We start from the raw sequence: 26,996 nt of genomic DNA, 5'->3' as shown, positions 1-26,996 counted from the left end.
CTTTTCTCAAAGACATGTACACAAGACCTTTTACATAGAGGAAGATGCAAGTTTTCACCTTTAGCATGAGATGATATAGCCAGTGTCACTCACAGGAATCCAACCGCTCTGCTGGAAATCCAAAATACCCAACTCTGCTAAAAATCATTATGGGCGGTGGGGGAAGGCGTTCGGTTTCCCCTTCACCACTTGTCCTGCACAATTAAATAAGTTTCTCAATACCTAAAACCCACCACTGCCACCTTGCAATAAAAAAATTAAATTTAAAAAAAATCACCAAAATTATAATTTGCAAAAATTAAACAAACGAACAAAAAAGTCCTTTTATGGCTTTGATCTCCCTTGTGAAGGGTAAAAAGTAGAGGAGTATTGCCACGCTAAAAAATAAAATATGCATTTCCATATCTATCGCTATACATATTCTTTTCACACTGTGTCATTATTCTTTTTTCCTTCGCTTCTGGTTATGGGTCTTTGCAGTACTTATTAGGGAGCCCAGGCATGTGCTGATCCCGGCTAAGTGAAGAAGAGACCCGGCTGCCTCTTTCAGTTCCTCGTCTATTTCTTGGCATAGCTCTTCCAGGACTGTCTTGTGAGGCTGGTTCTTATCAGAGGGACCGACACGCGGCTGGGAGGTGTAGCCGCTGTCTGCCAGGGGGTCGTCGTCATCCTCCTCCTCATCGCCATCTGTGTCCTCCTCACTGTGGAACCCTTCGCTACCGTCGCTCCCAGCCCGGCTCGCCTCTGAGACGAATTCATACACCTCGTCAATGGAAGACAGGGAAGACATGCTCGACAGCGACGCGCAACGCTGAGAGGCCACGCTGCTGGCACTGTAATTGTGATCCTCCTGTGGGTCGATGTTGGGGACCGTGGAATTGGTCTCCTGCTGGCTTGCCAGACTGTGGTTATGGAACGCGCTGCCATAGTTCCTTTTCTTGGAGAGCTTGATGGGCTGCGGCTTCTCACCTATGGAAAAGCAGGTTATCGATTAGAATTGAAATTATTACAGACAAGGGATTGGATCCAGCAGTAGTTTTCTGTGAACAGAAAGGGAGTGGTGATTTTTGCTGATCCCCTCTCTTGTCGCAGATCTCCAATTCACCCCTTATGCTGTTGGGCGGGGGGTTCTGTCCACAAAGAGCCCCATTTTAGGGAGCTTAGTGGGCTGCAGATAGAGGGGCAAGGCAAGAAAGTTCCACTGTTGGATGCACCTTTTCTTAGCAGAAAAATACCACTGGATGCAACCCAACAAGGGGGTTAGGACTCCACAAGCATCAGAAATGTGGGCAACTGAAATCCTCATCCTCAAAATGAAAAACAGCCTAAGTACGCGACTGAAACTGCTCATATACATTCCTTTTTACACATCTCCTGTCCCTCTTCCATTGAAATTTAGAGTGTCCTTTTTATGTCACTCTGTAAAGCTCCATGAAATTTGATGGTGCAACATAAAACACTGGATTCTGGTCAAACGTCTGTGCACAGTACACTACATGTATACTGGAGCTTTTCCAAATTTCCTTCTCGTGGCAGCACCTTGGCATCCTCAGTAAAGCCTCTCCTGAAAGTCTGCTAAAAAGTGAAAGACAAGGAGATATCTAGCAAGGGCCCCGGTCCCAACTTCTCTACCAAACAAGTCTCAAGTGTTTATCATACTTTTGTGGTCAGGACAGGGCAATAAAAGTAAAGTTGGTGCATGCAGCTTCAAGCTATTAATACTTCTGCCCAAGCTGGATGGATTTGGCAGATCTTAATTATTTGTATATTTTGTAAGCTTCATTACACTTTCAACAGGCTTGCAGAATTAGGAATTTTCAAAGCTACAGAACTTGTTTGATTTGCAAAACCAACAAGAGTCCCTGCCTTAAGTCAACTCTGAAGTAACATTTGTATTCTTCCTTAGCACACCATAATTTACACAGAAGTGTCAGTTGCAAAGGACTCTGTAAGGTGGTTTACCTTGCTGATTATGATCCAAAGCACACCTGGGTTCTCATACCACGTGGCTGTAGTATCAAAGACTATTCACTGAATGGGCTACACCAGACGTAACGTACTGCTTCACACCTGTACTGAAAGCATCATGTTGAATGATGGATACCCAAGCTAGCACACATACTTTAACCCCAAGCAAAGCAGCAACATTATCTTATACCTGGCTGCATTACAAAGTATGGTGTTTTATTGCAACTGATAAAACTCTTACAGACCAAAAGCCGAATCACTGCTCAATTGGTTACATGCACTCAAAGGGAACCTTTACAAGGTGCAAGCACTGGGTCATTACTGACCCATGGGGTGACATCACATCCCGACATTTACTAGGCAGATTATGTTTATGGGGTGGTTTGCCATTGCCTTCCCCAGTCATCTACATTTTACCCCCAGCAAGCTGGGTACTCATTTTACTGACCTTGGAAGGCTGAGTCAACTTTGAACCAGCTACCTGAAACCAACTTCAGTAAGGATCGAACTCAGGTCGTGAGCAGAGCTTTTGATTGCAGTATTGCAGCTTACCACTTTGCACCACGGGGCACCTTTGCCAAGTGTATATTCTACTACTGAGATATAGTGACTGAATTCAGATGTCACAAACTAAAGTTTGTTAAAGCTGTGATGTATGTTACAAATTTTAGTTATAATAAATCACAAAGTGTGCATAAATCCTGGTTTAATTGCTTCTGCCTGTCTCCTATCTTCCAGAAAAATATCTTCCTTGTACTGTTATCTCTGATCTTATGAATTCAGACATCACAACAAACCACAATTAATATATGATATAGTTAATAAACCAGCTACAAACCCTAGTTTGAAATCCCAGTATGGTGCCCATCAACAGGCTCTGATTGGTTGGACTGTCTGCATTTGGCTGCCACAACCAGCCAGGGACCAATGAAACCAGTTTATAAACCATTGTTCATATGTCTGAATGCAGCCAAACTATCAGTTGCTTTAACATAAGCATCAACTGCCATATCAACAGCAGCGTTATAAAAGAGGGGTTAAAAACTTCTTGTGCTTACAGTCTAAAATGCCTTGTTCGATAGAAGTATTCAATAGCATCATGGCAGTAGCAGCATCGATATCAGAGTCTGAAAAGAAAATCAGCCCCATTAAGTTCCACTTGGAGACAAATTATGATCGTATCATCAAATAAAATAAGTGATGTTTAGGCTATCAACAAGCTTCAGAGCCAAATGAGGACTTGAACCCACAATTAAGGCTGAACACTTTTGTCACTGTAACTCATTGGCTCTTTAGGTCAGGCAGCTGCAGAACACACACATGCGCACACACAGATGAGCAAATAAAATATCCCAGTCTCCTTCAAGCTTTTAGGAATCAAACTGTGAAGTAAGAGGAAGCACCCAGCAAATTACAGACACAAAAGTGGTAGAGGGAAGAACAGTCCACAACATCCCTCCACTTGCACTGAATCTCCACCTGGTCCACTTCAAAGGCTGCCCACATAGATAAGAAGGGGTGTGGGGGGGGGGGATGTGCCCTGCACTGGGCATGAGCCCCAGCTCCTTGGGCCTGGCAGCAGCTCTGAATTCCCAGACTCACTGGGAGCCACACCATCCTGGGGCTGGGCCAGGGTGCATCACATCCCCAGCAGCCTCCCTCAGATCCCAAGCCCCCCCCCCCCGATCAAGGACAGGGAGTCCACCCATTGCAACATCTTGTCTGCAGCCACTCTCCTCAAGGAGTCCTTGAAGGGCCTCACAGTGGCTGAAGGGGTGGCTACTAGTCATCTTGTGTGGCTGGTGCTGGAGACAATGCTCCGTTTCTTCTGCCCGTGCCACTTTCCAGGGGAGAGGTCACCCACTTTGTTTCACATGGGGCTTACTTCTGGGTAAGCCTGCTTGGGATCACTCCCAGTGTGCAGGGTGATGGCACCTCTTTCCTCCCTTTTTTGTGTAGCTGCCTACATTCTGTGGGGCAGGGGGCTGTGCCTTTAAAGGGGTGGGGTATGTACTGAGGGTGTGGCCTGGCAATTCATAGCTCTACCCCTCTGCTTGTATGCCTCCAAGGCCATGTCCCTGTGACTGAGGCCCTTTGTTTGTTTGGTTCCCCCATCTATCATGGGCACACCATTGTGCCCCTGTGACATCTTGTGGGAATGGCAGTACTGTTACTGGGGGCACCAATGTCTGGGTGTTTTGCCTGGTCCCCAGCCTCTGCAGCTGCCCACCTCCACAGCCCTCAGGACTGCACTGTAAAAGGCTGGTCCTGGGAGAGGGGATGAGAGATTTTTAAAGCTTTGGGGACAGATCTTATTTGGCCACAGTCTGAAGCTCCCTTTCCCCCCTAGCTTCTTTATTGAAAACACTCATGCATCACACAATGCTCTGACTTCAGGCCTGAGCTCACATATTCCCTCCTCCCAAAAAATGAATTTACAATGACACCACATTTCTCCAATGGAAAGGTCATCCCCAAGCAAGAAGATTTTAAACATTATTTCTGGAACACACACAGATTCAGATACTTTGACAAGTCAAGAGATCACCAAAACTGAGCAACAGATACACACACTTACCTTTGATAGACTGACCCTGACTCTGTTTCAAGACTGAGGTTAAGTAGCGAGGGGATGACGAACCACTAAAACAGAGAAAGAGAGAAGCCCCAAGGTTCACAAACGTTGCAAGCCAAGACGAATTTCACTTTTGCAAACCACATTTGCCATCCAGGGGCTTCAAAAATGGCAGCACTGCTCTTTTGCTGCGTGGAGGAACTGCCACTGGTGCATACAGAAGAATTGTGACGCAACTGCCCGAGACCACTGGCAACCACTACTCATCACAGACACCTCACACATGATGCTCAGTTCTGGTTGCCCCATCTCAAAAAGAATATTGCAGAGCTGGCAAAATAAAAAAGAGCGTACTAAAATGATTAATGGGTTGGAGAGCATTTCCTAGAGATGGGAAGAGCCAGTGGGAGGAGGGACGGAAAAATGCAAGGGGGGGACACATCATTTTTTCCCCTGAGGATCATCATCCTACTTTTCCAAACAGAAAAACTGGAAAACTTTGCAGAGCACTTGGGGAAAAACAACTCTCTCCCCTTTCAGAATGAGTAAAAGGCTTCTCTTATGTTCTTACATTTTTAAGCTTCTGCACATTAGAAAACATCTGTGTCATACTGGTTTTCTAATTAGAGGAAGCTTTGGGAGATCAATGATCAGCTCTCTTCAGTGGTTTTTAGAGGGCAACATAATTGTATAAGGCCCTGTTTCAGACTGCAGCCAGAGTGTGGTGGAGGAAAGAGGATCTAACCCTTTCGTGTTTGCTACTGCTTATGCTGTTATTAGCCCTTGGAAGGAAAAAAGGCAGTCAAGAATGGGTGCCTCTGCATTTTTCTTTCTTTTCAGGCCTAACAGCAGCTTAGGGCTTGGGTTGCTTTTGATTTGTGAACCTGTGTGGCGGTAGAAGGATTAGTCCTTCCCCCCATGCTGAAGTCTTGATCAATACACTCCTCCTCCTGGCTGAGTCCTGGTTTCCAGTCCTCAGGCGCATAGCCTCTTTTGTGGGCAACAGAGCAACACTTCTGCACTCTGTTGTTTGTGGTTTTCAGTAGCCTGTTCAACACCAACCAGCAGGCAGGAGATGGGAAAGGCAGAAATGTAACAATCAGGGGGTGCAACTGTCCACGCGCGATGACACAACTTTCAATGTGACCTGGAACAGATCCCATCACACAGGGGGCAATGCTCCAACACTCACCCAAAACTATGAAAACCACAGAGATTTCAGTCAAGTGCTACAGCACCACCTGGCGTGATGATGTCACTTCTGGGTTATGCCGGAAACTTCTGGGTTATGCTGGAAACCACACCATCTTGCAGGGATGATGATTCTCCTTCCCCCATTTGGCTGGCCAGTTTCCTCCCACAGCCCAGCTAAGCAGCAGTGGGCAGTGGAGGTGGGCGGTAGAAGATCTCCTGCCAAAGTCAGGCAAATGGGAACCCTAACACCAGCCCAGTTATTCTTTGCTGCTGTTTCCTTGACCTGGTTTTGGAATAAGACCAAACTCTGAGTCTGGACTCCAGATCAAGGTCTGACACAGGGCTTTTAAAAATCCCATTCAACCTATGAAGGCTTTTCATACCAAGCACTGCTAGCTATTGTAAAAATTTAAACAGTAATTTTCAAAGAAAAGCGGGATTTTTTTTAAAGAAATACAATTAGTTTTATAAGGGGGGAAAGCAGCCCCCTGATTCTATCACATCCATTTATGATTTTATGCTATCTCAGATGATGTGAGTATAAATGAATCACACACATCTGTTAAAAGTAGCCCTTTGGGCAATACTTTCTGCTGGGCTCCAGTGTCTTTTAGGAAGGGAACTGAAAATGGAATGTCCTTCCTGCAACAAGAATGCAGCAATACACAAGTCCACCTGGAAAAGACAGAGGAAGCTGCCTTGAATCACGAGGAAAGGCAAGGTATAAACGTTTTATCTTCCCTTCCCCTTCTCTTCCTCCCCCTTGGCTGGTTATCCCTTGATTGGCTCTCCCTGTTATTGTTATTTAATGTTTAGAGCGCCATCTGGAATTTTTGACATTTGTAAGTTTTAAGTATAATTTATATTATAACATATGTATTTCAATCTTTTTTGTATTTTATGGTTGTTAGCTGTCCTGAGTCGGGAAAGGGTGGAATAGAAATAAGAAAAATAAATACAATATTTTAATAAATGAATAAATAAATAAATAATCCATTATTTTTCTCTTTAAATGCTGGGTGTTAGGTACATTTTAAACATCATAATAACTAATTCTTTTTTTAAAATTGAACAGCCAGTTTTGTACAAAGCATCCATTGATATTTATTCCATCAGTTTCATCACTAGCATGGGCTTCTTTCCATAAAACGGCAGCACAACTCCCCAGTAGGACAGGCAGCCTCAGAAGAAGAGTTGGTTTTTATGTGCCAACTTTCTCTACGACTTAAGGAAGAATCAAACTGGCTTACAATCACCTTCCCTTCCCCTCGCCGCAACAGACGTGAGGTAGGTGTGGCTGAGAGAGTTCACAAAGAACTGTGACTAGTCCAAGGTCACCCAGCTGGCTTCATGTGGAGGAGTGGGGGAACCAACCCAGTTCACCAGATTAGTGTCTGGTGGGGGAGGGCCATTGCTCAGTGGTAGAGCATTTGTTTGGCATGTAGAGGGTCCCAGGTTCAATCCCCAGCATTTCCAGTTAAAGGGATTAGGCAAGTAGATGATATGGAAGACCTCTGCCTGAGACCCTGGAGAGCCGCTGCTGGTCTGAGTAGACAATACTGACATTGATGGACCAAGGGTCTGATTCAGTAGAAGGCAGCTTCATGTGTCTGCCGCTCCAGAAAGGAGCTCTCAGGGCTGCAACAAATGGACGGTTTCCCAATGTAAACGAACAGCGGTCCGGGCAGTTCTTCCAGGGGGCAACAGAGTGCTCTGGCCTCCCCCCTCCACATACCCTTTTGCTTTCCACTGTTTTTAGACTCAGTTGATTTGACTCAGACTGAGGAGGGACAGCAACAACAAAAATTGGCCAATGCCCCAGTCTCAGCTAAGTTGTACAAAACCCAACTGAAAAAAATGAAAATTCAAGGCCAACAGGGAACTTCGTAGCCTTTCTAACTGGAGATGCCAGATAGAAACTGTACTGCTGGTCACACAAGGTATGCGTTCTATTGTCTAATCATAGCCTTCCCCTCCTTTCCAAAAAGGATTAAGACTCTGCTATAGGCTTACCAAACTATTATATTTTTTAAAAACGAAGTAAAAAAACAAAAACCCACTATTTGGATCCAGTGACTCCTTTTCACTAACAGTTTCCCCAATTGTGGAAGACTAAGAGTCAAACAAAAGGAGTTAGGCACCCCCAGGTTCATCCTGGGGACATGCCACCATTTTGAAGATTGAGTTCTCATCTGGGAACTCCTTTAAACTGTGCTGTGGGGCCATGATTCTGGTCTGGACCACCACGGTGTGTATTTGGGAGAAGATCTTACCTCCTCCTGCACATTTTCTTCAACACCAAAAAGCTTCAGGGCATGTGCGCACATAATGCCCCCTGGTGCTGTTTCAGGTCAGAATAATGGCCTAGGGGAGGCAGGATCCCCTGCTCCCCCCATGCCATGATGGCCCCCACAATTAGAATCAGGCCCCCGCAGCACAGCTTAAAGGAATTCCCAACTCTCTAGCATGTCCCTCATGCAAACCCTGGGGTGCCCATCTTGTCTAGTTTGGCCCTAAAAAGAAAGGAGTCAGTGGATCCCAATGATCATTTCCACTAACAGGGAAGGTATTTTTGAGATCCCCCCTTCCTGCTACAGACCTCCCATTTACCCCTCATGCTGTTTTGGTGAGGGTCCCTGTCTCACAGGAGGAGCATTTGGGGGAGAACTGAGAGCTACAGCGGGGGGGTGGGGAGGCAGGGAAATTCCATTCCACTGATGGAAGGGCCCTCCCATTAGCAGGAACGTTCAGTAGGATCCAACATCACCTTCTTTGGAAACCAGTACATCCTCAGACTGAACTCAAGCAATACTGCATTATGTGGGTTTTTAAAAACTATCTTACCTCAGTGGTGATGCCGGTGGGGTATAAAATGCAAACGCAGAGGGGAAAGGTTGCTTCTTCAGAGCTTGTATAAGGTTAGGCTTATATTCTGGGTCCACACACCATAAAGAGCCTTTCCCATTCACCTAGGGAGCAACAAACACCAGTAAGCATTGGGGGAGGTAGTTGTGAATTTCCTGCATTGTGCAGGGGGTTGGACTAGATGACCCTGGTGGTCCCTTCCAACTCTATGATTCTAAGGAGTTTTCCAAACTTGTGAATGTGAGATAGTGTGAGCTCACTTAAAATGTAATGTCCAGTCACGTGGTAGGGCTTGAACGGGTGTGCTTTTTGGCAGCCATCAGGATTAAAACCAGCCTGAAGTGATTCTACTGAGCATAACCATGGTAGGCAACAAAAGAGACTGCTTCCATTAAATGCATGAAGTGGATTGGAAAAAAAGAACCGGCACAATGCAGAGTAGGGGCCCCCAATCCTTTTGAGCCTGTGGGCACCTTTGGTATTCTGACACTGGGTGACGGGCTCAACAATATACTTTTTTGTTGTTTAACAAGATTTTTGTTTCAACTATTCTGTAATTCCAGGATGTTTCAGTTTCATGTCGTTAGCCACCTTGTGAGCCATTTGTATGACACAAACGATGGGGTACATTTATTTGAAATTAATGTTTTGAACGTCCTTCACATTGTATCTAATTGTGCTAGCCAGCAGCACAGTTCAGTAGGCATACACATTAATTTCAAAATGAATGAAACTGGAAAAGGCTCATTCGCTACACTTGTTAGGGTAATGAAAACAAATGGCAATACCAAGAAATGATCAGTTTCATTCAGTTCCTTCGAAACCAGCAATTTGGTTTAGGAAGTGTAGAGCACTGTTTCTTACACTGGGGTCTAGGAACCTCACGGGGTCCGCAAGACTTGTAATGGCAGAGGGGAGGCACCTCTAACACCCATCCAGATAACGCAAAAGTGGTGCTCTGTAAGGTTTCTAGGAATAGGGGCAGGGAATCTCCACAGCAGTGGGAAAGGACAGAATCGGCTTCCCCCTCTTACAAAGACTGACATTTCTTATAGTTGCTGCTACCCACAGTCACCAAGCTTCCAAATCACCTCAGAGCATTAATCAGAAAACATGAGGACTGGTCACTGGCGATCAATAGTTAAGCATTAGGGTTCTTATTGGTTGAGTAGGACCATGGAGATATAGTCCTAATGCAGTCATTGGGGTTCCTTCCACTATAAAAATAACCTGGTTTCCACTCTCCCCCCCCACACACACACACAAAGGAGTTTGCCATAGAGACAGAGATGCTATTCTGCATCCATACACATTAACATCCAACTGCATTTTTCAGTACCAGATTGTGGGTTATATTGGTCTATTTCTATGAGCAGCTCCGAAGGTTTTTTCAGGACCTTTCCCAACCCTGTTCAGCTGGTCTCTATCTAGAAGTTATTAACCAATAAACAAGTTTCTAGGTGTCTCTGGTGCAAAGTCCCTTCTAATCAAGAGGTGAGACTCCTCAGAACTGGGGTCAGGGCCTTTTGAATTCGTAGCCTTATAGAATCAGCCACCCTCTGAGACTTGACCTTGTAAGACAGTAGCAGCATTTTACTTGCACTTGCTTTTAATGTAGTTCTCACTGTATTGCTTTGAAGGCATGAGAGGGCAGAGGCCTCCATGTGACATGCACTGTTTCTGTGTATACTTTGGAGAAGGCACACAGCAGGTGCCAGCAAAGGAAGGCAGCCCTTAAGGAGTCTGTAAAAAAAAAAAAAACCATATCAAAATGGAGATCCTTGAGTTGCTGGTTTCAGCACTGATCTCTCTCTCAAAAGCAAAACTGAAAATCACTATCATTCCTCCATGGTCAAGGCCATGGTTCCCCTAGGGCAGGGGTGGGGAACCTTTTTTCTGACAAGGGCCATTTGGATATTTATAACATCATTCACAGGCCATACAAAATTATCAACTTAAAAATTAGCCTGCTATATTTGGTCAAACATTTAGCCAAGAGGCATGACCAGAGACGGCTCTGAGTGTCTGCCACATAGAGCGACTCGCTTTTGAGCTCTGCTGTCCCCAGCTGGGCCCAAGAGATTCAGGCAGAGCAGCATCCTTCTGAGCTAGAGATCTGCCAGGACCCATGAAGGGCCAGACCAAATGATTTCACGGGCCTTTTATGGCCCTCGGGCCTGAGGTTCCCCACCCCTGCCCTAGGGGGTGCCCATGAGTGTCCTAGCGCCAGCCAGTACTTTCCTTGGCACTCTGAGTTTTTCAGGCAGTGCTTGAGGCCATTCTAAGGAAGGGCTTTTTATTGGCTGCCCTCATTCAAATGAAAGCATTTTCCACTGGAGGATCAGGAGGACTGGTAAGCGCCTGGGCTTTCCTTAGTCAGTGTGAGGTTCCGTTTCCCCCTTCAAGCTTTTCTTCTTCCCAAGAGGCGTGGAAAAGGTAGGTGTTCCATTTGGCTCCGCCTCTAGTTTGGGTTTGCCCCTGCTTCCTGTGGAAGCCTTTTTGGGGGCTGGTGCTTACCACTCCCTCTCAAAATTCCAAAGGTACCCACAGGCTCTAAATGTTTGGGGACCCTGGTCTAGACTTCATCCTCCCCCCCCCCACCCACCCACCCCCGGTCAAAACAAGGGATCTTTGGCCTCCGTCTATGCATGTTCTCTCCAAACAAATCCAATTTATCTCCGTGTATGTTTAGGACTGCGGCCTTTGTCTTCAAAGGCAACACCTGCTTGGCATGAGGACCTGTGCAGCGGCTGATACTGCAAGCCCCAACCCAACAGTCTTAGGCAAGATAGAAATATGTAATAAGAGTTACTACAAGTTTTTTTTTAATATTGTTAACAAGAACATTTGAAACTATAAAGAAAGGCTGCATAAGAGTTAACAAAACAACTTTGTGTAATTAAATGTGTACGCGCACATTCTTGATCAACTTTTTGTCTTTTATCCTGCAAAGTACAGCAAAATCAACTTTTCACACATGCCTTTGCTGGAAATGTCTAATTCCAAAGTTAACACAAAGAGCAGCAGGAAATGTCTTGCCGCATTTAGAACCTCTTGTAGTTAAACCCTGTGAGGCAGGCACAGTCCACCAGATTCACTGAGGCCATACTTTTAATTCCACTGCTCTTTATAGTAAGAGTTCAAGATTATATGGAGAATGGCTACATGCCTATAACCTTGACCTTCCCCTCTTGACCTCTTTGGACAAAAGGGTTCCTACCACATCCAGCAGCAGGGCAGAAGGAACAGTAGGCAGAGAACAACAGATGACTGGGCAAAAGTGTTGCTATCAAAGCAGCTTTTCTACACAGGTCTTTGTACACCAGCAGGCACTGCAATGAAGGGATATGTTAGCGGGAGAACTGGCCTCCACTTAAGCTGAAGCACTGCCCTCAGGTGAGAAGCACAGTCCCTCTTTTGTCTTCCAGGCAGCTACACTTGCCGCAACAAAGAACGTGGTGTATTTTAGCAACCTGACCTGTGTGCACCCTGCTTTTATTACATAAGCAGTTGTTCATCGATACTACAAAAACTGTTTGGATTTTTTTTCCAGGAGAGCTACAAACCCTTTGGTACATCTGAGCTCTGCTTATCAAAACATGCATGCAATTGTATGTGTTCATGCTGGAGTGTCAAAGGCAGAGAAAGGAGAGCTTCTCCCCCTCCCAACTGCTCCTTTCCCTTAGCTAATAGCGCACCACCGGATCTGCAGGAACATGGCCCTTTGCCTTGCTCTACCAGCCGCTCACAAGCCAGCCGAGCAAAAGGAAATGCTGCCATGGCAACACATACCAGGTTGCTATCAGAGCCCATACTTTACACACTAAGCAGTCCTCAGAATGGCACAACTTTCAAATAACCAATTTCTTGCACTTTAGGAAGCAACATACAATTTCTGGATGTACACATTCTGCAAAAGACAGGGTTGCCTGCCAGCAGCTGGCAACCACCTGGAGCCTGGAGGGGCCATCAGTGAACAGCCTTACGTCACTTCCACGGAAAACTCGCAAGTGACGTCAGTCTGCTCTAGGAATTCTCCAAAATTCTATGGTAAAACCACAGAGTTTCTGGCTATTCCTACAGCAGAGTGACATCACTTCCAGGTTTTCCCTGGAAGTGACATAATGCTGTCATGCTGACAGACAAGAGCTGGAGGTGGGAGCTCTTCTACCCCTGGTAGGTAAGCGGCATTCCTAGCACAAACCTTAAAACAGGCAAAGCTCTGTCACCCAGGAAGGTGCCAAAAGTAGGGAGGGAAGTGGTGAGAGTGGGCATGTACACAACTAACATTAATTTTTTCAGTGTGTTTTGTTCCCACACATTCAGGTATATAATTATTGATGCGTCACCAAATTAAAGTGTTAAGCGGGAAGGGGGAAGAGATGCTGCCCACTTCCAAGGCATCAACCAAAGACACAACCAGTGACAGTATCTGGCACGCTGAACTGCTTACATTTCCAATGATCTCTGTTTAGCAGATAGTATCCTGAATTCCTGATACCTCTCCCAGGTAAATCATTGTCTCTGTATTCACAAAGGAAACCTTGAAAATCACAGCAGCTTTTGTATTCACAAAGGCAGTACGACCTTGAAAATCACAGCAGATCAACTATGTATTTCAAGACATATTTCTTTTCTCTCCCTGGCCCAAATGCCAAAGTTTGAACATCAGGTATGCCAAATCTTCCTATCATACCATAGCTACCATAAGTATTAAAACCTTGGACATTTCCTGCTGCTTCCATCTCCAACCAGGAGGAACAAACTAAACACAGAATTTGTCAGACGTTACACTCCTAATTGTGTGCTGCAATGTCTTGATTTATCTTTGGTTGCTTTTCAGGATAGGAAATACAGAAGCACCAGTTGCCACTCATTATCTTGACATTTTCTTCTGGCGGCCCAATTGAGGGACAGATTATACCCTAACAGGTACCATGTGCAATGTAGAAGGGGCAGCAGCAAAACCAAGGACGGGGGACAGAAAGAGGTGGCGTCTGCAGTGTTCATAACACACCCAGCCTAGGTACCTGGATATTAGGAGAAAATATTTGACAGTAAGAGTTGTTCGACAGTGGAATCAGCTACCTAGGGAGGTGGTGAACTCCCCCTCACTGGCAGTCTTTAAGCAGAGGCTGGACAACCACTTGTCAGGGATGCTCTAGGCCAGGGGTCCTCAAACTACGGCCCGCGGGCCGAATCCGGCCCGTCAGGGTCCTGAACCCGGCCCCCTCCTCCGTCCGGAGCCGCCGCCGCGCCCGTCCCTTCCCCAAACTAAGGCGGCCGTTCGCCATATAAAGCGTCGGTGGCAGCAGCGGAGACACCTGTGCCGACCCAGGAGCCGCCACCGCCTCTGCGCCTTCCCCACCATGGCTGCCCTGAAGAGCCGCCGCCGCCACCTTCCTTTCCCCAGGCGCGCGCGTGGCTCAGGGGATGGGAGGCGCCGTTTCGGACTGCAATGTGCCCCTCGCAGCTGCTGCTCCTCCTGCCACAGCAGCCGCCGCAGCCCTGAAGGAGCCATGCCGGGCTGGAAGAAGAACATCCCTGTCTGCCTGCAAGCCGAGCGGGCGAGTGAGCGCCGGGCCCCCCACACAGGGGGCTTGGGTGGCAGCGCCTACGGGGAGGGGAGGGCTGAGAGACCCCCATCTCCCGCCGGTCTCCTCCCGCGCCCTTCCCCCTTCCCCTTAGGCGCTCTTTACCAAGCAGGGGGCCAGCCCAGCCCGCCTCCCATTCCAGGAGGCGGGAAAGGAGGGCGTACGGCGGCAGGGAGGTCTCTCAGCCCAGCGAAGGGGGGAGTGTTGGCCATGGAGAGGCACCGGGGGGAGGGGTGGCACGTCCTCCTGCCGCAAGTTAACTTTTCTTTGCCTGGGCGCCTGGCTGCCTTCCCGTTTGGGGGGGGCGCGGCCGGCCCCCAACAGTGTTTGAGGGACAGTGAACTGGCCCCCTGTTTAAAAAGTTTGAGGACGCCTGCTCTAGGCTGATCCTACCTTCCAACTCTTATGATTCTATCCCCTTCTTGGTGTGCACACATACATGAACAGTTGTGCAATCTGAATTTTTAATGAGTAAGTGCCTTGTTGGGCTTTAGTAAAGATGGTGAAGGTGGCATGATGTGTTCGTTAATTTGTGTCCATGGACAATACCCCCCAATAATCCCCTGGGCAGCTTGAGTGCATAATGCCCAGCTATACTGTTGAGCAGGCTCAGCTGGTGCTGTGCCCATTGGGCAGCCTAAGGAGCAAAGGGAAGGCTCAGTCCTGCTGCTAGGCTGTGAACACTTTGTGTCACTTTCTGCAAAGTCAGTTAGGGAAGTTGCAGAAGAGGAATTACAGAGACGAACAAGTTTATCTAGTGCGTCCTTTCTCCAAGGAGCTCAAGGAGGTCTACAATTCCCCTTCTACTATATCCTCACAACACTCCTCTAAGGCAGGTTACACTGAGAAAGAGAGTGACTGGCCCAAGGTCACCTAGTGAGCTTCATGGCAAAGTGGGGGTCTCCTTGGGTCTTAGCCCACTACTCTCACCACTACGTCACACTAACTCTCTACTGATTTTCAGGTCCAACAAGTTCTGGGAAGGTTATGACAAGGGAGGGTGGGGTGGGCCAGTGCTTTCTGATCTTTCCCAGTCAACTGAGACTCACCTGCCCCACAGCACTATCCAAGTGGATATGCCAGAAGGACAAAAATCAAAAGTAAAATATTTACCCAGTTGACATCTCCATAGAAGCCCAACTCAACCATGATTTTGCTTGTCAGGATTCCTGCCATTTGGGGTTTTCGTTTGCATGCCCTCCATACAGCTGGCTGCATGGCTGATGTTGCAAACACTGGGCAGTTTCCTGCAGTAGTCTTTGTGAGTTAGGGTTGGATAGACCTCCTTTCCCCTCCCTCCAACCACCAGCCATGATTTCAGGAAGACTAAACATACAAAACGTCTCTGCATTATCACAGGAAAAACTGAGCTCTTTCCAGCAACGCACACTTCGTTTCTGCTTTGCTTGCTTCTTGGGACACATGTGATACATTTTGCCAGTTCATCTTCCACCCTTAACCACTCTCCTCTTGTTGTATTATGGGCAGCCAGCATCTCAGAAGTTGCTGGGGGTAAGAAATCACAGACTGTCAACCTGACAGCATTCTTCCATCCTAGGCACTATTTCTTAGGACAGAATACCCTTGCACTCTGTGGAACTTGTGTCTTTGTAAACATGCATAGGATCACATTGCTATAAATGCTTTCCTTAACTAAGTACTCTAAGGGGAAAGTCAGGGGACAAAACTGTTGGGCGAAAAAACAATACTTTTTTAGATGACCATATTAGCTGTTACAAGCAAGTTCCTGAATAGAATTTACCAGCAGTGAAAAACAGGGTTATTCCGAAGCAATGATGACTTGTAGCTATTTGTATCAATCTAGAAAACTTGTTCATAGAAATATATGACGCTGCCTTAATGCAGAGCGAGACCATTAGTCCAGTTAGCACAGCTTTGTCTGCTCGACTGTCTTTTCTTAGAAGAATCGAGTCAATCAGGCAGGGTATGCATATGTTTATATGCCACTCTTACCTTGCCATGGCTTCTCTCCACCTTTCGGAAACACTTGTTCAGGGAAAGATTATGCCGGACAGAGTTCTTCCATCCAGTGGGTGCCGTGGCAAAGTACGGGAAGCGTTCCAGGATCCAGCTGTAGATTTCTTTCACAGGCAAGCTCTTGTTGGGAGAATGTTCGATCGCCATGTAGATTAAAAGGCTAAAGGAATAGGGGGGCTTGGAAGTAGCAGATTTCTTCTCTGGGTTCACGTAGCAGGAAGAAGGATAAGATGGCACGTTGTCACCCTCAATGTCATAGAGAGGACTGACCATTGGAAGACCCTCGCTTCCGAGGCTGAAGTTTGTTAGAAGGTTTGTACTTTCGTGCAGCCAGTTCAAGTTTGTGAGCTCATCGTCAGCTAGGTCACTATCCACGGCCGTGGCCTTTGGACGAGCAGCATCTCCCGCCTCCGGCAGGCTTCCCATTCTCTGAATATGCCTTAGCCCTACCGTCTTCTCTGCTCCTGGCGTTTCACCTTTCTTATCTGGAGTCATTCCAGTTACTGGACCCATTTATTCTTGTTGGCCTACAAACAAACAAACCAATTATTTTTCAAACGTATCAACGTAAGCACTGAAATTCCAATGCCATAGCCTCAGTTCAAAAGCAAGCCTAATAATCCTGAAATGTGCTTATCATAGTCACAACAACAATGACAAATCTTGTTCCAAGTGCTTCAAGTAATCTTTAAGGCAATCCCAGAAGGTAGCCAAGTATTATCAACCCCCAGATTTCCAAATGGGGGGCTGAGTCAGAGAGAAAAGGTCCTAGATCATATGAACATATGAAGCTGCCTTGTACTGAATCAGACCATTGGTCCATCAAGGCCAGTACTGTCTACTCAGACTGGCAGCAGCTCTCCAGAGTCCCAGGCAGGAGGTCTTTCATATCACCCATGACCTGCTCCTTTTAACTGGATGTGCCGGGGATTGAACCTGGGACCTCTGCATGCCAAGCAAATGCTCTGTCACTGAGCCATGCCCCCTCCCAGGAAGTTATGCTGGCTACCCAACCTCTCGCAAAGCTTAAGTCTCCATTGCTAATTCCTTCCCTGCCTTCCTTAGATATTCAGGATCTAGGACAATCCTGGCCTTCCCTCCATGGAAGTTGCCTGCTTTATTCCCCATGACAGTCATCCTAGCATACCTCTCTTGCGTCCACACATCCAGGGGTCACCTAGTGTAAAACGCTGGATGACAAGCTGGCTGTAGCTCCTGCCAAAAACACTTGACACGTTTAAGGTTAGCAAGCCTGGGACATGAATAGCAGCGTATCCACCACTTGATGTTAAACATTATCAAGATTCATGACATGCACCAGCACAGAGATTAATACACTCCTCCACTTACCCATGCACAGATCATGCTCCTGGCACAGGATATTTTGGAGATGGCCAAAAGGCTATGCAAAATGTCATAATCCCATACTCCTATTCATTCAGCTAAGTAAAAATGTAAATGTTGTTTGCCATAATGTCTTGAAGTCACTGAGAGTTCAGCCTATCACTTAAGAGCTTTTAAAAACATATTACTTCATGAATATGCTCCCTGCCATGTTGGTGCTATACAAGCAAGACAAGCTACTGGTAGTACCAAGAGATTCAAATCAGCCCTCCCCAGGGCTTTCTATGCAGCCTCAGCTACAGCCCTCGATCCCATGGATCCATTTATTACTTCAGTGGCTTTCCAGCAGGCAAGTCAGACACAGGCAAAGGGCCCTACAATCCCCACCATCCAGTGTGAACAGCAATGGAGGCTTTTGTGAGGGTCTCCCCTTATGAGGTACCAGACATATGCAAAAGGCCCTATCCCACTGGAGTCAGTATCACAGACAATTTTCATCAGGGCTCTTCTCTGATGCGCCTCGCCTTCATGTTCTGCTCCACAAGACAAGGTGCATGTGAGAGGGAGAACTCTAAGCGAGCTGCTGTTGCTGTTCACATTGGGGCAGAGAGGGTGCTTACAAAGCCCTTTGTTCCTGCAGAGGTCAACGGGCGCAGCCAACGTTGCTGGTCCTTCAGCTCAAAACATGGCCCCTGTTAAAAACTAGTTGCTTACCAGAGCCAGACCGCAGGCAGGTGTGGTCACACAAGGGTGTTCCAGAGGGCAACATGTTACCTACATTGCACCTGTTTTAAAATAACATTGCTGTGGAACACAATTGCTCTTATAAAAAGTCCCCTCACAAGACAAACACATTATAAAAATGCAACATAAAGTGACTCCAAGGATTCAGGCTGCTCCATATGCCTCAAAGGAAATCCAAGATTAGGAGTTGGCAAACCATGGCACCTATGCTACAAATGGCACGAATACAAGCAGTCTGGGGCACATCTGCTCAGCTGCAAGAGAGTCCACAGCACTGGCTACAGCATGAAGATAGGCATGAAAATCCAAACTGCACTGCTCTCCTAGGCTGAGTGCATCTCTCAGTGGTAAAATCCATGCATTGCAGAAGGGTCTAGGTACAGGTTCAGTCCCTTCATTTCTAATTAAACAATCTCGGGTAGCAGGGCTAAGACCGACCTTCGCCTGGCGAGAGATGCTGCCAATAGCAGGAGACAATATTGAGCTAGTTCACCCAGGTAGAAAGCAGAAAATAGGGAAAGAAGGAAGGGGGGGACACAATTTCTTACATGAAATAACCAACCACTTGCTTTTTAAGAGCTTGAGCTTTTCCACAAGCACCAGACTTGTAGTAATTCTTCCTGTCATGATCTGTAAACAAACATTTATGTTCAGTGCCTTTCCATCCACACTAGCGCTCACTTACCTGCTTAGCACTCTGCAGAAACAAGTTACAAGAAACAGTCCTTGGCGATCTTTCTGTTATTACTTTTATTAATCATTTATATAATACGCTGTAAACTACCGCTCTCAAAAACAATATTAAAACAGTAGGCTGCTATTAACTATTCCTTTTGCAAGTGGCTGAATCAGAGAACGCAATTTCCCACTAGGGGGCTTTTCAAGGCAAAAAGCTCAGCATGAATTCTTTCGGTCTTGTTAGGAGGCAGCAACACAGGAAGTGTAAGCTTAGATGACTGCCATTTTTAAAATAAATGCTTATTTGAGGGTATTCAGCATTTACTGGCAGTGTGTGCTCTCATTTGTGGTGTTTAAGCGTGAAGACAGACGTCATGTTTTTAGAGCACCAGAGCAGGCTTCAAAGGGCTGCTATGAAGTATACTATAAATGTACTTCCTCACATAGGGTAGCTCTTCAAAAAGCAGTTTGGCAACTCTGCAGTGTGGCTCGGTATGAACTGTGGGGGGGGACTGGTTATGGAGGGTGGCGACTGGCTAGTACCCCTAAGGTCACCAACGCACACAAATCCCTGGAATAGTTTAGCAAACATTTCTTAAAACATTGCTGTTTTCAACAGAACACACGAGGCTGCCTTATACCAAGTCTAACCACTGGTCTATCAAGATCAGTATTGTCTCGTCCAACTGGCAATGGCTCGCCAGGGTCTCAGTTTCACATCATCTACAAGCTGACTGGAGATGCCAGCAATCGAACCTGGGACTTACTGCATGCCAAGCAGAGGCACTGCCCCTGAGCCACAGCCCCTCCAAAGTGAAGGATGCCCAGGTCCACCACAAAGCAGAGTCACAATATGATGTGAAATTGAACAAAGCAATCTCCCAAACCCTAAACCCATCAGGGACAGTGGGATTCGAATGAGGAGCCTGAAACAGTTGAGAGAGGAATGTTGTTCCTTTTTCATAAGCATGCATAATTTTAGATCCAAGTATGATTCTTTTCCTCTGTTGTTTTATTATGCATAATGATACTGTAAAGTATATTAAGAAAAAAAGAAGCTACTGCTTTAAGAGTTACAGAAAAATGGGAACTGCTGAAAAGGGGAGGACGACAAAGAATTCTGTTGCTTGTCAACTGCGATGTCGCAAGGTGCGAGTCAATGGATGCCTTCAACTTTCACGTATGCACATTTAATGTAGCTGACCACTGCTGTGGCATGATAATTGGGGAAGGGGCAAATATTGTGAAAATGTGGTTTCTCCACAATTCAAGACACAATCCTTGCCATAACTAGAATTCTCCATGTTAAGACAATGCCTAAGGGAAAGGAGCCCAGATCATATGAAACAGCCAGGCAATAATTATGCCATTATCACACTGAATGTGTTGTCTAGAGAGGATCCAATAATCATAAAACTCATCTCCTGCTGGTCAAATTCAGTATTACACACACACACACTCCTACCCTGATGAATGACTTCGCTACTCAAATGGAATGAGTCCATCTCCAGTGAACAATCCCTAAAGGAAGATAAACCATGAGGTAATTCAAAGTTTCCTTAAACTAAATGTGTCGATAACTGCTAATGTGTTAAACTTGCAGATTAGAGCCCAGCCAGAAAAACAGAGAGTAATCATGATTGTCTCTTGGAAACCACTTTAATTAAATTCTGCATCCAGGACCATTTAGCCATCAGGTAAGCTGCGAGGCAACAGAATTTATAGTCTTTGTGCATACCCCAAACGGTCTCCGTTTCACAGTGGAACTCCCAGCATTATCAGTGTGAATCAGAGTTATGACATCTAATCAAGTGAAGGTTTCTATAGCAATGGCATAGTGATTTCTTCACTCCCAGCTAACTGGCAGCTGCTATTCATCAGTTACACAGTAATTTCAACTGTACACAGTACATCTTGGGCATCTGCTAAATTAAAATCACCCTGCGAGGTAGGTTATTATTTCTGCCTTTTAGATGAAGACTTAAGCTGATAAGATGGGCAACTTGCCTGAAGTCGCCCACAAATCCACAACAGTGATAGGATTTCAGCCTAGGCTTCCTATTCATGCCTTTGTTCCTAGAGTTAGCTCTCTGACATAAACAACTGATGCTCTGTGGCTTGAAATATTCATTTAGCAGCAGGTCCACCCCCTCTGCACAACTCCCATAACTTCTATGTATTGCCTTAAAAGCAAAAACAAAACAAAACCCCTATGCAACATAATAATAGGGTTTATTATTAATATTAAGCATTTGTATACACGACTAGCATATACAAGGGTTGTGGTCAAATTCAGGAAAGGGTGTTGATGTTCTATCTGTATTGTATATGGTACATATGTGCACAATGTGCGTTGAGAATAGCAACGTGGTTCAGACATCATCTTCCAATCCTCCTTTAGAGTCTCAGGAAGGTTCCATGGGCTCACATTCTTCCTCCTCACAGGTGGATTTCTTCCACGATTTCCTGGCTGCATTAGCCATGTTACTTTGAGGGCTGATCAACAAACCACAGTTTGAAATGGGTTTGCAAACCACTGCTTGCTTGAGTTGAATAGTGATGTCAAACTATGGTTCGAACACCATTTACTCCAGAAATGATCAGGGAATATGTATACAAGAGAGAATGTATGAGCCTATAGAATGACTCCAACCATTTGGATTGAACCAGTAGCTTCTCTAAGGCTACTTACGGAGTCTGTGACAGAGATTAAATCTGAACCAAAAACGTCCTGTTTCATAGCCGAGTCCCTGAGCCACTATGCTATATTACATGTACTTTTTTTTTGTAATATAGCTCATTATCCAAAATTCCCAACATGAAAAAATGGGCCTCCTAAAAAAAATACAGCAAACGTATCACAGACCAGAATTTCTGTGACTCCACCTACCTCCTTTGTACTCATACTGCAGAGAAACATGAGGCTAAGACGAAGAAAGTAGATTACTGAGTGACTTTGTGACAGAGTTAAGATCTGAACCAGCGATTTTCTGCTTGACAGCTCAGGTGCTAAGCCACAGCACTAGAAGCACCGTATGTTACGATTACCCACCTGGTCACAAGCCAGGTGAAAACACAATTGACGATTCACAAACCTAGCATAAAGAGAGTCATCCTCCATTTTAAGAAATATTTTTACCTGACTGCTCTACTTGCAACTAAAGTATCACCAGCCTCAGTGCCATCAAAACAAAATTTTCTATCCTGAGAAAGGTATGTGTAGGCACCTGAGGCAATATGCTGCCACCAGCTGCCTCCCTGTGCAAAAGCAACTGATACTTGCTTCAGAGAGTGTACAAGCATCTACGTGAAATCAACATTTGTATGCAGAAAGGCAGAAAGACTTGACAGATCCTCTTGAGACTATTACCTGTTGCGGAAGGATGACTTACTTTAAATACCCAATTTTTAACCTTGATGTTTCTAGGGTTCAAGGTGTGAGTGAAGTCTGAAACACTCTACCTGCATTTTCTGTCAAAGGTTCAGACAGCTAGAACTACAAGCTGAGACTCCAACACGTAATGATACAAATTTCCCATCCTATCTTCTTTGCATCAAGGTAACAGATGGGAAATTGCAGCTTTTTAAAAAAGAGTTCCTAGACTAGAGGTTTTATACTTTAAGCACAAACCCTATCACATATGCATTCCCTCTATCTCAGGGTCATGCCAGAAGGGGGAGATTTAGAGAGTTGGAGGGGTTCTTGCTTGTTTTATTACCTTCTGCTTTTATAGCCTCTGGACCACAGCGACCTGAAACTAATTCTTATTTACCTGACAGCAAATACACTATACACTGACATGGGGTAGTCTTCCTAACACCATGACCTAAAATCTGCCTAAAATCTGCCTTTCTCTCTTTTTTCTTTTGTAACTTCTGGCCTGATGAAGAGTTCTCAGGACCTTGGAAGCTTGAACACTGATATTTGTCATTGGGTTGGTCCTAATAAAGGTATTATTACATCAACTTGTTCTTGCTTTTTGGATTGTACTTTTAGATCAACTAAACAACTTGTCAAACCAGATGAGAATGGATAATCTATAACTGGGTCCCCAGTATCTTTTAAAGTGATAAATAGCAACTGCAAGAAATCCTGAAGAATATTAGGGTCATTGGACAAGGGGGACAAGGAGAGCCAGCGTAGCGTAGAGGTTAAAAGCAGTGGACTAATCTAGGCTGGTTTCCCCACTCCTACACATGAAGCCAGCTGGGTGACCTTGGGCTAGTCACAGTTCTCGAGCTATCTCAGCCTCACCTAGGTGTCTGTTGTGAGGAGAGGAAGGGAAGGAGATTTTAAGCTTGAGTGATTCTTCTTGAAAGGTAAGAAAAACAGCACAAAAAACAACTCTTCTTCACTCTCCTCTCCCACACACAATGTTTTCCTGACCCTCCCAGCAGTTGCCATTTTCCCCACTGGGGAAAAATAAACAGGACTCCTCATATACCAATTTTTAAAAGTACTGGAAGTCTTGTCTCAGGTCTTCCTGGGATTACTCTGGTTTGTCTCTAGGAGGAAATTAGCTGGTAAGAGGACATTAATTCATATAATCTTCATAAGTCGGAAGCGACTTGAGGGCACTGAACACACACAAGAAGGCTGAGCTATTGATGGAGTCATGGGGAAAAGGACTTGCCACATTCCTAAGCCATGTTGTGCTCAGGCGCCCATGACTGCATGCTTGCTCAGCACTGCTTGTTTCAGTTGGCCTCTGAACGCTTGGACTGTGCCCTCATTAGCAGCGCTTAAACCTTCACTGGGTAATGTGATCATACATTATGTTGCAATGCTTTCAGGGTGTGTGCACAGAGGACAGGAGGGAAGAGGGAGAAAGGTTGTAACTAGGCCTGTAATTAGGAAGTGACATTGGATAAAATACTGCTTTTACCTCCTGGCTTAACTGGTTTAACAAAATGAGAGGGGAGGTCTGCATTAAAGGGGAGGAAACCTGCTTTATACTTGCCCCATCAGTCTACAGCAGGCTCATCAGATTAGCCTGGGCATGTTCATTGCTTATTCACACAGATGACTTGCATGTGTGAAACAGCCACCAGAGACCAGCCACCACTAAAAGACACAATTTTAACATGCAGTACTTTCCGATGGAGGCCATTCTAACCCAAGCCATCAAGAAACAGCCTACCAAATGGCATACATCCATTAGTCAAACAATATTAACTTCATATAGATTAGAGTAACAAAAAGTCTCTAGAACTGAGATCAGGTTCTTACATTAGTAAAGCGCAATGTTCTAGAGAGCTTTTTTCAGGTATCACGCTAGAAGGCATCCTAAATCCCCCCTCATGCTCACACCTAAACACAGAACTATGGTGTGGTCACAAATACCCACTTTTGTTCAGATACTTCAGTCTCCAAAGGAGGACTAATTACAATATAGGGTTTGTTTGTGTGTATTTTTTCTTTACTCCGTTCTGAAACCTAGTATAGAGGTTGAACTAGCATTTGAACTTGAAACTTGGCATTGCTCCTCAAATATGTGTACCATTCTAGTATCTCACTGTTAAAACAGAGGTATCATGTTAGTAACATATGTGTTACTGAACAGAACAATGAATTAACAAGTTACGCTATGACTTACCTTCCTTTTGCCATCAGGCATCAAGAACACACATGCTCAGTTCAAGCAGTGTCTATTCTAGAAGAATCCATGAGATGAGGAGTAGAAAATTGTGTTAGCTTTTTATCCTCAGGAACTTCCTCATCTACTGGCAACACATACTGCCAATCTCAGGTCCAAGGACAGATTTAAACTCCAAACAAATAGCAGATGGCTTACATTTTGTTACAATGGTATATAAACCACCGTGTATGCAAAACAACTGAAGCATAAGGTTCTCCTTGGGGATAAAAAGCTGCCTCTTGGTCATAGGTTTCGGCAAATTGGCACATTGCTTAACATTCTCATCTTTGCTAGAGGAGTCTTGTTCACAGTACCAAACACAAAAGGGTCCAGGGTATGCACTTCTCTCAGCCTGGCAGGGAAGGCCTAAGACGATATGCACTTAAGCTTTGCAACTTGGTATAAAACCCATATTCTAGCAAGACGTGACACTAAATTCAGCATCAGTCTCACACTCCCTACACATATCAGGTACAAAGCAGCCCTGGGGAATTTGCAAAATTCATTTTTCCCTTAGCTCACTCTGTGTTCTGAACGCAGTGAGGTGTCAGGCTGCTATCTCGGTTTCGTTATTGCCTCTGTCTCTGTGCTGTATTGTCTGCCCCCCAAGGTCGCATGCCTAAGCCTAAGCCTGGGAACCCAGCTCCTGGGAAACTGTATTCCTGCGTGTAATCTCCCGCCTTTCCTGCCTTATAATATCTCCCAGCTAGTGAGCCTTTCATAGCTGTCATTTTATTCGTTTGCACTGTATGCCTATTTGATCAGTAAAATCCACCTGTTTGGACTCTATACGACTTTGTGGTGATTTCTGGTTCTGTGGGCCAAGGGCTGACATTATGACAGCTATATATCACATCTTCACCGTTCTCCTAGCCAGGCTGGAGCCTGGGGGGGTTCGCCTGCCACTTGGATGGGAGCTGTGCAGCTCTCCAGGTGATCTACTACCCTGGAGCCCTTCTCAGAGGACCCTACTCTGTTACAAGACTTAATTGCTGAACTTTTCCGGACGAACCGAGAGGTTTGCCGCTTGAGGGGACTGGTACACGCGCAGTGGCAATCTCTTACAGGACGTCTCTGGATGTTAACATCGGAGGATACTGATGCTCGTTTAGATCTTCAGGACTTGGATCAATTACTGGACGATGCCCGATTGGCAACTGAGGATTTACAAATATTAACTGGACTTCTGGATAATCTTATTTCTCGACAAACTCTTTCTACCATGGCGGGAGCCCCACCGGAGGGTTTTTCCCTGATCCCGGATGCGGCCAGCTGCCAGGCTGAGGCCAAGCGAGTCGCTATTAGCACCGCTCTTCTCCTTGTGGAATGTACAAAGGACACCCCGGTAGCCACCTTGGCTCAAGTTTTGACCCCGACGTTTGGAGCCGAGGCATCCGCACTGGCGGTTCGAGTACAACCTCTGCTGGGCGGGGAACCTGACCCCATACTCTTGCTCCTCGAGACAGAACTTTTGCCGCGCATTACGGCAGAGGCTGCCCTAAGACTTGAGAACGCCAAAGTTCTTGCGGATCAGCAAGCCGCCGAAGCGGCTAGGGTCGCAAGAGAGAGAGAGGCGGCGGAAGCAGCCAGGGCGGCTGCAGCAAGGAATCAGGCGAACGTGGACACGCGCCCCAAGGACTATGTACTGGGACTATCAGGTCTCACCTTTTCCCCGGCGTTTGTCCCGTCGCGTACGACCCAACGCGCACGCCGTTTGGCTGACCGACGTCGAGACTCAGATGAGTCTGAAGACGAGGATTTATATGGGGATAGCTCTCAATGGGCCACGAGCTTCCGAACCAGTAAGCCTCATCTTACTGGGGGCCCAAGTGAGGAGGTTCATCTTTTACGAGCCCAGAATCGGGAGCTCTCCGACCGTGTGGATCAACTCCAAGAAGTAATGGAACTTATGCTTCACGAGAACAGGCAATTACAACAAACCCTGATAGCTCAGAGACAGCCCGTTCCGATACCGGGTCAGGCGGTACCCGTACAACCACCCGCTAATGTGCCTGCTCCACCCTTACCTCCTGGAGCTCCTGTTGCTCCTCCGCTCCAACCACCCGTGCAACCACCTGCTAATGTGCCTGCTCCACCCTTGCCTCCTGGAGCTCCTGTTGCTCCTCCGCCCGGACCACCCGTGCAACCGGGTCAGCCCGCGCCCGGCCCTTGGAAGCAACTCAAATTGAGAACTACGTATGACGGATCTCTTGAGACTTTGCCTTGTTTCTTGCATCAAGTGGACAGTTATATGCGAGAACAAGGTCAACTTTTCCCCACGGAAGATAGCCGGGTGCGGTACGTAGCTTCCCTCCTGACAGGCAAAGCGGCTGACTGGATGGTCCTCCAGTTTGACACCCGCTCTCGTGCGATTCGTTCCCTCAACAACTTCATGAC

The 26,996-nt window shown here is 46.1% G+C and overlaps 1 protein-coding gene across 1 annotated transcript in view; it reads right to left on the bottom strand.

The window, feature by feature from the left end:
* Positions 1-315: 315 nt before the first annotated feature.
* The window catches only part of FOXN2 (forkhead box N2), a 55,430-nt gene continuing 28,749 nt past the window's right edge, over positions 316-26,996 (bottom strand). Inside the window, exons 2-6 of the mRNA XM_056853159.1 lie at positions 16,171-16,721; positions 8,582-8,706; positions 4,547-4,611; positions 3,027-3,095; positions 316-969 (exon numbers count right to left, since the gene is read on the bottom strand). Of these exons, the coding sequence (XP_056709137.1) occupies positions 440-969; positions 3,027-3,095; positions 4,547-4,611; positions 8,582-8,706; positions 16,171-16,707 (1,326 nt within the window). The 5' untranslated portion in view covers positions 16,708-16,721 and the 3' untranslated portion in view covers positions 316-439. The remainder of the gene's footprint in view (positions 970-3,026; positions 3,096-4,546; positions 4,612-8,581; positions 8,707-16,170; positions 16,722-26,996) is intronic.

Source organism: Euleptes europaea, chromosome 7 (assembly GCF_029931775.1).
Source record: "Euleptes europaea isolate rEulEur1 chromosome 7, rEulEur1.hap1, whole genome shotgun sequence".
NCBI lineage: Eukaryota > Metazoa > Chordata > Lepidosauria > Squamata > Sphaerodactylidae > Euleptes > Euleptes europaea.
This window is presented reverse-complemented; position numbering and strand designations above follow the sequence as displayed.